This window comes from Capra hircus, chromosome 12 (assembly GCF_001704415.2).
Source record: "Capra hircus breed San Clemente chromosome 12, ASM170441v1, whole genome shotgun sequence".
Lineage (NCBI taxonomy): Eukaryota > Metazoa > Chordata > Mammalia > Artiodactyla > Bovidae > Capra > Capra hircus.
In genome coordinates, this window is record NC_030819.1 from 60504049 (window position 1) to 60517257 (window position 13209).

A 13209-nucleotide genomic window follows, 5' to 3' on the forward strand; every position below is an offset into this window, starting at 1 on the left:
TTGCTGCTTGACCTGCATACAGATTTCTCAGGAGGCAAGTCAGGTGGTCGGGTATTCCCATCTCTTGAAAAATTTTCCATAGTTTGTTGTGGTCCACACAGTCAAAGGCTTGGCATAGTCAATAAACCAGAAGTAGATGTTTTTTTGGAACTCTCTTGCTTTGCAATGATCCAACGGATGTTGGCAATTTGATCTCAGGTTGCTCTGCATTTTCTAAAACCAGCTTGAACATCTGGAAGTTCACCGTTTATATATTGTTGGAGCCTGGCTTAGAGAATTTTGAGCCTTACTTTGCTGGTGTGTGAGATGAGTGCAGTTGTTCGGTAGTTTGAACATTCTTTGGCATCGCCTTTCTTTGTAAATGGAATGAAAATTGACCTTTTTCAGTTCTGTGGCCCCTGTTGATTTTTCCAAATTTGCTGGCATATTGAGTGCAGCACTTTCACAGCATCATCTTTAAGGATTTGATATAGCTCAACTGGAATTCCCTCACCTGGGCTAGTGTTGTTCGTAGTTATGCTTCCTAAGGCCGACTTGACTTTGCATTCCAGGATGTCTGGCTCTAGGTGAATGATCACACCATCATGATTATCTGAATCATGAAGATCTTTTTTGTTGAGTTCTTCTGTGTATTCTTACCACCTCTTCTTAATATCTTCTGCTTCTGTTAGGTCCATACCGTTTCTGTCCTTTATTGTGTCCATCTTTGCATGAAATGTTCCCTTGGTGGCTCTCATTTTCTTGAAGAGATCTCTAGTCTTCCCATTCTATTGTTTTCCTCTGTTTCTTTGCATTGATCGCTGAGGAAGGCTTTCTTATCTTTCTTTGCTATTCTTTGGAGCTCTGCATTTAAATTGGTGTATCTTTCCTTTCCCCCTTTGCATTTAGAGTCTCTTATTTTCTCAGCTGTTTGTAAGGCCTCCTCAGACAACCATTTTGCCTCCTGTACAACGTCATGAACCTCCTTCCATAGTTCTTCAGGTACTCTGTCTATCAGATCTAATCCCTTGAATCTATTTGTCATTTCTACTGTATAATTTGTAAGGGATTTGTTTTAGGAGCAGTGACCCCACAAGAGACTGATCCAGACTTGCCTGTGAGTGTCCAGGAGTCCCTTGTGGAGGCATGGGTTGGCGGTAGGTGCTGCAGGGTTGGGGCCACTGAGGGTGGCAGTGTGTGCATGGGACGTTTTGAAGGAGGTTGCCCTTACCTTCATTACCTCCACCATAGTTTGGCCTCAGGTCAGACAACAGGGAGGGAACATAGTCCAGCCCATCAACAGAAAATTGAATAAAAGATTTACTGAGCGTGGCCCCGCCCATCAGAACAAGACCCAGTTTCCCCCACAGTCAGTCTCTCCCATCAGGAAACTTCTTAAGCCTCTTATCCTTATCCCTCAGAGGACAGACAGATTGAAAACCACAATCACAGAAAATTAATCAAACTGTTCACATGGACCACAGCCTTGTCTAGCTCGATGAAATTATGAACCATGCCCTGTACAGCCACACTCAAGACAGATGCATCATGGAGGAGAGTTCTAACAAAATGTGGTCCACTAAAGAAGGGAATGACAAACCACTTCAGTATTCTTGTCTTGAGAATCCCATGAACCATATGAATGGCAAAAAGATATGACACTGAAAGATGAGCTCCCCAGCTCAGTAGGTGCCCAATATGCTCCTGGATAAGAGTGGAGAAATAACTTCAGAAAGAATGAAGAGACAGAGACAAAGGAAAAACAACGCCCAGTTGTAGATGTGACTGGTGATGGAAGTAAAGGAATCAGTGAACTACAATAGACTGGAATGGGCAAATTTAACTCAGGTGACTATTTTATCTACTACTGTGGACAAGAATCCCTTAGAAACAATGGAGTAGCCCTCGCAGACAACAGAAGAGTCTGACATGCAGTTCTTGGGTGCAAGCTCGAAAACAACAGAATGGTCTCTGTTTGTTTCCAAGGCAAACCATTCAGTATCATACTAGTCCAAGTCTGTGCCCCAACCAGTCATGCTGAAAGAAGCTGAAGTTGAACAGTTCTATGAAGACCCAAAAGACTTTCTAAAACTAACAACCAAAAAAGATGTCCTTTTCATTATAGGGGACTGGAATGCAAAAGTAGAAAGTCAAGAGATACCTGGAGTGACAGGCAAATTTGTCCTTGGAGTACAAAATGAAGCAGGGCAAGGGTAACAGTTTTGTCAAGAGAATACACTGGTCATAGCAAACACCCTCATCGAACAACACAAGAGAAGACTCTACACGTGGACATCACCAGGTGGTCAATACCGAAATCAGATTAATTATATTCTTTGGAGCCAAAGATGGAGCAGCTCTATACAGTCAGCAAAAACAAGACCAGGAGCTGACTGTGGCTCAGATCATGAACTCCTTATTGCAAAATTCAGACTTAAATTGAAGAAAGTAGGGAAAACCGCTGGACTGTTTATGTATGACCTAGATAATATCCCTTACAATTACACAATGGAAGCAGTTTACCTAATTTGCATTTAATATAGTAAAAGATCCAAGTTAGTTACATACAGAGTTTTAGTTCATTTTAAATTACTCGAATGTGAATAGTTTACTTCATATTGCTATATGAAAAGCAAATAATTAATGTAATTTTTAGTGCTGTACTAACAAGAAGCTGTATTTTTGTTTCATGTTATTACTTTTAAGGTTGTTTGGAAAATAGCAATTTGAGTAACTGAAAAGGTAAGAAACATTGAAACGCTTCATAAATCACTGTAAAACAAGAAATTTTTTTGGAGGAAGGAATATGACAAATGAGGTCACCATGTAGAAAGTATGTCATTTTGCTGAGCTTAACCCCATATTTTCCAAAATGCATTAGATGAACTCACTAGGTTCAGTGGAAGTCAATGAAAGACAGTTTGAAAAGGAAGCATCTGGCACGTAACTGCTTTTTCTGACAAGGTTAAGATCACTTAGGCTGGGAATGTTTCTCCTTTGTGTACTGACATGGCCTATTGCTATAGAAACTGTTGAGAACTACTGACAAATTACAAGTCTCCTGTCAGTAATACAGCTTGCACAGGTGCAATCATTTATACTTTGTGTGCTGCTCAAGTGTGGCTTCTATTGAAATCACTTGGGTTAAATTCTCAACGTACCATAGTGTGGAAAGAATCATTTTGGAAATGTGGATTTTAAGCTGAAGTTTATGCTATCTTCTGAGAGCATGTTCTGTAAAAGGTTAATGAATAACGAGAAATTAAGGTAGGTTTTCTGAATACTGACCTATGGGTGGCACTAGTGATAAAGAACCAGCTTGTTAATGCAGGAGAGTAGAGAAACACGGGTTCAGTCCCTGAATCAGGAAGATCCCCTGAGAAGGGAATGCAGCCCACTCCAGAATCCCATGGACAGAAGGGCCCGGCTGGCTTTAGTCCATGAGGTCACAAAGAGTCAGACACGATTGAAGTGACTTAGCATGCATGCCTGACCTGTTTTCTATTTGCAGTTATTATTATAAAAGTTTTCACTATTGTTTATTTTCATTTCTGCATGAATATCATCACAAAGTATGCTTTACAAAATTTATGTATTTAAATAGAATTCTTATGAAATATCTAAATTACTGCATCTTTTTGAAATAATTCTTTTATCATTTACAGTAAAAATAAAATTAAGATTTTTATCATTGTGTAAATATTTTGATATGGTATGGACCTAACAGAAGCAGAAGATATTACGAAGAGGTGGCAAGAGTACACAGAAGAACTGTACAAAATAGTCTTGGTCCAGATAACCACGATGGTGTGATCACTCACCTAGAACCAGACATCCTGGAATTCAAAGTCAAGTGGGCCGTAGGAAGCATAACTACGAACAACACTAGTACAGGTGATGGAACTCCAGTTGAGCTATATCAAATCCTTAAAGATGATGCTGTGAAAGTGCTGTACTCAATATACCAGCAAATTTGGAAAACTCAGCAGTGACCACAGGACTGCAAAATGTCAATTTCATTCCAGCCCAAAGAAGGGCACTGCCAAGAAATGTTCAAATACTGCACAATTGCACTCATTTCACATGCTGACAAAGTAATGCTCAAAATTCTCCAAGCTAGGCTTCAATAGTACAAGACCCTAGAACTTCCAGATGTTCAAGCCGGATTTAGAAAAGGCAGAAAAACCAGATATCAAATCCCCAGCATCTGTTGGATAATAGAAAAAGCAAGAGAATATCAGAGAAGCATCTACTTCTGCTTCATTGACTATGCTAAAGCCTTTGACTGTAGGATCACAACAAACTATAGACAGTTCTTAAAGAGATGAGAATGCAAGACCACCTTACTTACCTCCTGAGAAATCTGCATGCAGGTCAAGAAGCAACAGTTAGAACTGGACATGGAACAATGGACTGGTCCCAAATTGGGAAAGGAGTCCGTCAAGGCTGTATACTGTCACCACACTTATTTAACTTATATGCAGAGTACATCATGCCAGATGCCAGGCTGGATGAAGCACAAGGTGGAATCAGGATTGCTGGGAGGGATGCCAATAACCTCAGATATGCAGATGACACAACTCTTATGGCAGAAAGTGAAAAGGGACTAAAGCTCTTGATGAAAGTGAAAGAGGAGAGTGAAAAACCTGGCTTAAAATTCAACATTCAAAAAACTAAGATCACGGAATCTGGTCCCATTTCTTCATGGCAAATAGGTAGGGAAACAATGGAAACAGTGAGAAACTTTCTTTTCTTGGGCTCCAATATCACTGTATATGGTGACGGCAGCCATGAAATTAAAAGACTGCTCGCTCCTCGGAAGAAAAGCTTTGACCAACTTATACAGCACATTAAAAAGCAGAGACATTGCTTTGCCAACAAAGGTCCATCTAGTCAAGGCTATGGTTTTTCCAGTAGTCATGTATGGTTGTTAGAGTTGGACTATAAAGAAAGCTGAACGCCAAAGAATTGATGCTTTTGAACTGTGGTGTTGGAGAAGACTCTTGAGAGTCCCTTGGACTGCAAGGAAATCAAACAGTCCATCCTAAAGGAAATCAATCCTGAATATTCATCAGAAGGACTGATGTTGAAGCTGAAACTCCAATACTTTGGCCATCTGATGCCAAGAACTGACTCATTGGAAAAGACCCTGATGCTGGGAAAGATTGAAGGCAGGAGGAGAAGGGGACGACAGAGGATGAGATGGTTGGATGGCATCACTGACTCAATGGTCTGGGTAAACTCCAGAAGTTGGTGATAGACAGGGAGGCCTGGTGTGCTGCATTCCATGGGGTAGCAAAGAGTTGGACATGACTGAGTGACTGGACAACAATAATATTTTGATGCATCATCTGAAAATATTTTAATATTCAAATTTAATAAACTTTTAATTGTTTTATAATCAGGAAGTCAAGATTTACATTGAAGGTCTATGTATCAATCTACTGAGTTATTAATTTTAATTGTCTAGTGAGAGAGTCTATTGAACAGAAAAGCAAAAAGCTCTATAGAAAGCAGAAAAAATCTTTTTATATGATACTTTATGAACTCAAATCAAAGATTTTATGTTCTTAGATATTTTATATGCTAACAGAATGCTTATATTTTAGCCTGAGTTGAAAAGTTTACTTTTTTGTCTAGCTCTTAATGTGAAACATATCATAAGATTCTGAAACATGTTTAGGGTAAAACCAAACCTGTAGACCAAATCTATAAATGAGCTAAATTTAGACTAAGTTCTATCCTTAACTGAATGCCTTGTAGCAGCTGAGCTCTGTAAGAAAATTTAGCCCAGGCTAGTAGCTGTTCCGCTGTGATATTTTGTTGTTAGAGTTCTGTGTTATTTCTGTGTTTACATTCTCTGTTGTACTAGTATAGGAATGTCACTGCTGCTGCTGCTGCTAAGTCGCTTCAGTCGTGTCCGACTCTGTGCGACCCCATAGACGGCAGCCAACCAGGCTCCCCCATCCCTGGGACTCTCCAGGCAAGAACACTGGAGTGGGTTGCCATTTCCTTCTCCAAGGAATGTCACTACTGCTATTTAATTCCATCCTGATTTTTTTTACTGTAACTGGTTTCTCTACATGAATGTATAGTCTATAGATTAAACATAAATTTAGTAAATTCAATAGTTTCTGTAAGAGTGGAAATAACTGGCTTAACCACCTTCTCATTCTATATTCCTAGGTAATTTCAACAGTTTTCAAAGTTTCAGTTACCACCTCTGGTGGAATGATCCCCAAATACATGGCTATAGTTTTCTTGACTTCCAGATATAAATGTCCCAGAGATTCTGCAGACTCAATTCATTCAAAATTTAATTCATTATCTTCCTGAACAACTTGCTTCTTTTTCATGTGCTTTTTTGGTTAGTGAGATACCCCTATTTTTTTTTTTAGCTCGATACTCCAGAAGCATCTTTATTCTTTATTGTCCTTCTTATTCCTAATGTAGTTTTTCTACTTTGTCTTAATCTTCTGTTGCAAGGTTTTATTTAAAAATGTGAAATTGTTATGTTTACCTCTTACCTTTTTCCTTCTCTACTGCTTTGCCAAAAATACTACAGAAATTTTCTGACTTCTTAAAAATACTTTATGCACTTAAGTTTTAACCTTGAGAACAGCTAAGAACAACCTGTCTTTCATGTTGTTCATCCAGTGTTTTAATACTATCATATTCTACAAAGTTGTATTAAAGCCCTTGCCTAAGCAAACAAGCAAAACTAAAAGCTATTTCATAAATATGAGGAAAATTACAGTATATCATGGACTTGTAAGAGATGTGTATTTTTAAGTTCTTTGTCCAATAAAATTCTAAACAAATAAGAGCAGCAAAACACCTAAGGTTAGTTTTATAGAACTTAAAATGTTAATTTCAAAGAGATCATCAAAATAGTTTAGTTTGCCCTTCTTGTTTTATAAAGAATAACTGTTAGTCATTAAAGTAATACAAATAGCTGCCATTTACTAAATATCTATTTTATGCATGAACTGCAAGTAATCTACATATGTATCTTATTTTCTGCTTCAGCATGACTTTATTAAGTTAAATACTGTTACTATTTCCATGATACTTTTTAAAAAATATTTATTTGACTGTGTGTGCATGCTCAGGTGTGTCCAACTCTCTGGACCCATGGACTATATAGCCCGCCAGGCTCCTCTGTCCATCGGATTCTCCAGACAAGAATACTGGAGTAGATTGCCAGTCCTCCTCCAGGGGATCTTCCTGATCCTGGGATTGAGCCCATGTCTCCTGCATAGGCAGGCAGATTCTTTAACTCTGAGCCACCTGGGAAGCTGTTATTTGATGGCGCTGGATCTCAGTTGCCACCCCAGATCTCTTCAGTCTTTGTATCGTGCAGGATCTTTAGTTGTGGCACTCAGGATCCTTTTTTTTTTCGCAGGATGTGGGATCTGTATAGTTCCCTAACCAAGTATTGTTCCCAGGTCCCCAGGATTGGGAGTGTAGAATCTTAGCCACTAGACCACCAGGAAATTCTGGCCATTATACTAGATTAGATAAATTTTTCAAGGTCATCATTTAGAATTTGGTCATATTTTATTATAGTAGCCTTTGTATAATGAGATTTGATAAGGATTTAACATTTTAAAAGATGTTTTTTTAATCTATTTTAATTGGTAATACTATATATGTTTTCATACATATATATTTGTGATTCAATTTCCACATATTGAAATTTATGTTTATTCATAGAGAATCATCATGAATATTCCAAAATAATTGTTCTTAAAGGCACATATAGGTTAAATTCTCAAGGCTCACTATTCTATTATTAAAGCATTTATCTTTTTGAACTAATCATTTGACATGCTTTTTGCAACTAACTCTTTAGAATTTTATGTATTACACATAATTTTTAAAAATTACCTTTAGTTTAAAATTTTCAATTTGTTATTTCATTACTGGTTATTGAAATACCAAAAAAAATGGCTTCATATTTTAAGGAAAATATAAAAGGAGTATAATTTATCTTGCATGATTGGTAGCTGACAAAGGATAAAAGGGAGCTTAATATAATTATTTATAAGCTGTTATAAGAAATTATAGTAGGAACTATTTCCCCATATTTATAAAAGTATCACTTTTGACATGCCAGATGATTATAAAAGAAACAGGGCTCTATTGATGCTTACTGAATAAAATAACAGGTGTATATAGGTGATACGTTTTAACCAAGTTGTGTTGTTAACGCACACTCATTTAGCAGAGTTTTTGCTTCTTACAGGTTTTCTTTTCTCTTCTGTGAGTATATTTTATTAATAACAGTGGGTTTTCATTTGTGAAGCATTTTGTTTAAACTGATTTCTATCATTATAGAAACACCTGCTGCATTCCCGGACACTGTAAAGGAAAAAGAAACACCAACCCCTGGTGAGGATATTCATCTAGAAAGTTCCATTCCTCATACCGATTCAGGAATTGGAGAGGAGCAAGTGGCTAACATCCTGAATGGGGCAGAATTAGAGACTAGCACAGGCCCTGATGCTATGAGTGAACTGTTATCCACTTTGTCAAATGAAGTGAAAAAGTCACAGGAAAGCCTGACCGAGAACCCCAGTGAAATATTGAAGTCTGCACCATCCATATCTAGCATTAGTCAAACCAAAGGCATCAATGTCAAGGAAATACTGAAAAGTCTTGTGGCCGCCCCAGTCGAAATTGCAGAATGTGGCCCTGAGCCTATCCCATACCCAGACCCAGCGTTGAAGAGAGAAGCGCAAGCTATTCTTCCTATGCAGTTTCATTCCTTTGACAGGTAGGTACTGAACTTACTATTCACAGGGCTCTGTGTACAAAGGGAAAATTAGTGTCTGTTTAATTTAAAAATATTAGGCAGATCTTGAAAACATGTTTATTACTGTAGATTCTTACCACAAAGACTATCAAAGTGATAGGTCAACCTACTGTCTGATCTCATAGTCAGACATTTTAATTATATGTTTCAAAAAAGGGGCTTCAGTATGAAATGGGGGATGACACATTGAGTTGGAAATAGGGTAACACAGATTCTGATTATGACCTATCGTCAAGTGACTACTGTACATTGGAGAAGTCACTTTATATGTATGTGTGTGTTTATATTATGTACATACATATATATAAATATGTGTGCATGTATGTATATAGCTATATACATAGATGTGAGGTAATTGACAAGTAATTGTTTTTTGTTTTAAAGAGAAAAAATTAAGTAAATCAGATATTTCTTAAACTGTAATGTCAAAATAAATATACAGTCAGAATGCAGTTTCTATTCCATATTATTTTCTCTAAAATAGACAAACTGCTTTGTCCAAATTAGAGCCAGTACTTTTTGAGTTTAGGGGTTGAGGTGTGGCAATAAGGCATTTTCAGTTAGGGTGCATTATATTTTTTATACATAAATAGGATTTAAAAATTGCCTATAAACATTTTAACCATTGTCCTGTAGATACTTTTTGAAAATCTATTGTGAAATATAAATGACATTAGTCATCATGTCAGATATAAAGAGATAGAATCAGTTTTGTTTTCTGTGAACTTACAGTAGTTAAAGGAGATAAAATGTTTGCAAATATGTGTCATATAAGATAAAATGTGTTGTGTCAGACATTTTTGAACAACTAATAAAGCAGGGGTAAACGAAATTATTTCTTTTTTTAACAGTTTGGAAGTTTATTCATATAGTTCCTTGGATATTCCCTATGCCATTTCATGTTTAGTTTGCATTCCTAAGAGATATGTGTATGTGTGTTTATGAATTTATATAAGCATAACACATGAGTATTTTTAATTGTATATATGTATAAATCTATCTGTAAATAACTGTTATAATAGTTTAATTTGGGATTGTAAGTTTTATGTTCCATTTAAAGTTCTGTATCTAAATTTTGTTAACATATAAGCAATAGAAAAAGAGAAATATTGTGATTTATATAAGAGAATCCAATGAAATAAAGATTAGGTAAAATATTTCTTTCCTAATTTGGATTATTGTTAGGACAATTTTTTTCATTAAAACTTAACAAAGCTGTCACCTGAGTGCCCATATTCTTAGCCACTCAAAATTTATTACACTTTTGAGGATATTGCTTTACAAAAAATAGAACTTTCCATTTGTGCTTAGTAGCATTTGTGCAAAATGCAATGGGAGTGCAGTCATTATTCAAAATTGCATAAGTAGAAATGAAATCGTGGAGCACAAAGCGTATTCCAATTCTTTTTAGGAGAAGGGTCTCCAGTGTAGTTAATATATGCAGTAGCTCAAGTACTATCAAATGTAAATGATGAGGTGATACTGATGAAAGGAGGGGATTGAGGTCTCAGGGGGCGCTGATGACGGATTGAACAGAAGCGGCCTTGCACTGCACGTAACTCAAGTCTGTCGTCTTCACTGCTCAAAGCCATAATGGGAGGTGGCAGTCTGAAATGAGTTGCCACGGCAAAGAGTATTATTTTTGAAATGCTTTCACACAAATCACTAGGCCCTGCATACAACTTAGTTTCATGCTTTAATGTCATCAGGAGGCACAAATTGGTGTGTCTAATTGTTTGCCACCTGCCAGCAAAATGAGCTGCCAGCCAGCCAGACGGGTTTGATTGTCTGTCAGCCATTCAATAGATTGAGAGTGACAACATCAAAAATTTAACTTCAAACTCTGGAGCTTTGAGCAGCTTTTCAGAGACATCATCCTCACAAGTGCTTCTGGACATCTGCATTTTTCAATTATATTTGTGATATATTGCTACCATTTGCCTTAAAGTGTTATCTGTCTTAAGGTAGCTATAATTACATTATGAAGTATATAAACATATTTCTGAAGCACTAAAATCTGAAATTCAAGTTATGACATGTCTTTTAGCATCAGGTTGAGTTCCTTGAAAATAGGATCCAAGAAGACAGACTTTAGATGCAAAATCCTGAATGCTTTTAGTTTCAAACACAGAATTATCTTGGGTCTTCTCTACCAATAATGTATTTTTCATTTTTATCTTCGGTTGAAAATAGCTATAAACTCAGTTGCTCATTTCTTTGTAACTAAATCATACATAATAATATTATACAATCTCAGTGGAAATCACCTAGGATTATCCTTGATTTAGCCAATATTTTATTGGTTCTTTGGAAAACATGCTAGCGAAGCATTCTTTATATTTTCTCTAGATTGTAAGTTTGGGAATAACTTCCCAGAACAACTGATGTCATATATGAGTCATACATTCAATTACATTTTTCATAAGGAGTTTCTCTTCACTTAGGATGACATTTTGACAAATTTCAGTATTTTGAAGTTTGTAATATCAGTTTTATTAGGTAAATTGTAACATCAAAATTTAGAAACATTTAGACTTAACTAAACCTTTTTCCTTTAGTATTAGATCTTCCATCAGGTCGTATTATGAAACATCATATAAATATCCTCATCTGCATATATGGAAAGCACTGATTCTGTTTCTTTTATTTTCTCCAGACATAATCTGTGCAGATTGAAGTATATGTCTTTGATTTCACTGAGTGACCCTAACAAATTTATATTTATGACTGTAAAGCACTGAAACTGCTAGACATCCACTAGTACTATTCTGTAGAGGGAACACCGTATGTGTAGAGGAAGTGTGATAACAAAATGATAAGAACTTTCCTACTGTTCTATTACTATGAAGCAGAAGTAAATACTTACGGTTTTTTTTCTAAGAGAACAGTTTAATAATCTCATAATAGAACTTCTAGTTGCAGAGTTCCTCAACAGTTTTATTTCTTCTGATAGATTTCTGTATAGATGTATGGTTTATAAAATAGTCTAGCTGAGCTGTGTGGTTTTTTTTTTTAATGTATTAGTAACTGTAACTTTTAGATTGAGAGAATGGTTTTCTCTAAAACCATCCATTACGTTTTACCACATCTTTTAAACTAAAATTTAATCCTGCATATCCAAATGCTTTTCATCTTCTGAGAATTTGGTGTATATATCTGTGATTTAGCTCAGTCTTAATTCCCCAGGGATTCTTGAGACACCCCCTTAGTTTGGACAAAAGACCCAAAAAAAAGGCAGAGGACAATATGTTTGTCTCCATACATTTTAACTGTCATTATATTTCAAAAAATTGTTTTTCATCTTGGTTATCATCAAAAGCTTGCAATTGTGTTGCTTCTCTGACTAACAGACAATGATCTTATGGTGTATACTTCATCCCTTTTGATTTTAAAGACCCGCTTATGTTTGAATTACTGGGTTTGATATGATCAAGTGAAGTAGTTTGTATTTTTCCCCTCAAACATTTAGTATCCTTGCTTTCCAGTGTTTCATTCTCTGAAAAAGAAAATCTCTTGAGGAAAAAAAGTATTTTGTAAATACTATTTGACTAAAAAGCAGTATAGATAGCCTTCATATTACTAAACTTCAAGTATAGGCTTTGTCTAAGTATTTTCCCTGTAGTTCTTTTTTAACATCAGTGCTTTAAATATTAGTGCTAAGAATGATAGTTTAGGATAAATTTTAAAAAATTTGTAGAAATGATGGAATCCTACATTGATTTCTTCAAGCTTAGAATTATGTAAGAATACAAAAACTTATAATTACTACTGAGTACTTCAGTTTCTGTGTTTATAGTTTTCTAATGTTTTGTTAAGAAAGTATTTTGATCATATCACTTAAAGGATGAGCAGGTAAATGTAATCTAGATTGATTAATACTCTGCCAACCATTACAATTCAAAGTTTCAAGGTTACCGAGCTACTGAAATCCCACCTTTTATTATGTTCCAAGTGCCCTGGTTATAGTAGTTAAGGCCAGCTGCCAGATGATGCAGTTTTGACCCAGCATGGTTGTATTCTAATTTTCCCAATATTGTTGCCTTTTTCTGTCCTGACATTTCCACAGACAGTTCAATGAGTTGAAAAAGGCATCTCTCTTTAAAGGGTGAATTAATGAAATAGTTGTTTTTCATATATCCTATTTTTCTATTGGTATTCTAAATATTTTACAAAGTAGCAATTAATAAATCATTAAAATGATAGACTTGCAATTTCTAATGAGCTTCAGTGAATTGTAATATCACCTTAAAATCAGAAATAATTATTTTTTCTACACAGTTTTTTTTCGAATTTTTTTTTCTTTCAAGATAAATGTCTAATGTCAGTAAAACTTGTTAGAAAAAGAGTAATAATATAGAAATTAGGAGAAATGGCTCTTAGTAGTGGATCTCTTTATAATTAGTTGTGTGACC

The 13209-nt window shown here is 35.8% G+C and overlaps 1 protein-coding gene across 8 annotated transcripts in view; it reads left to right on the plus strand.

Moving 5' to 3' along the window:
- NBEA (neurobeachin) overlaps positions 1-13209 on the plus strand; it is a 667995-nt gene that overhangs the window by 233411 nt on the left and 421375 nt on the right. For all 8 annotated transcript variants that reach the window (XM_018056646.1, XM_018056648.1, XM_018056650.1 and 5 more), the window contains one exon: positions 8320-8758. In XM_018056646.1, coding sequence (XP_017912135.1) covers positions 8320-8758 — 439 coding nt within the window. The remainder of the gene's footprint in view (positions 1-8319; positions 8759-13209) is intronic.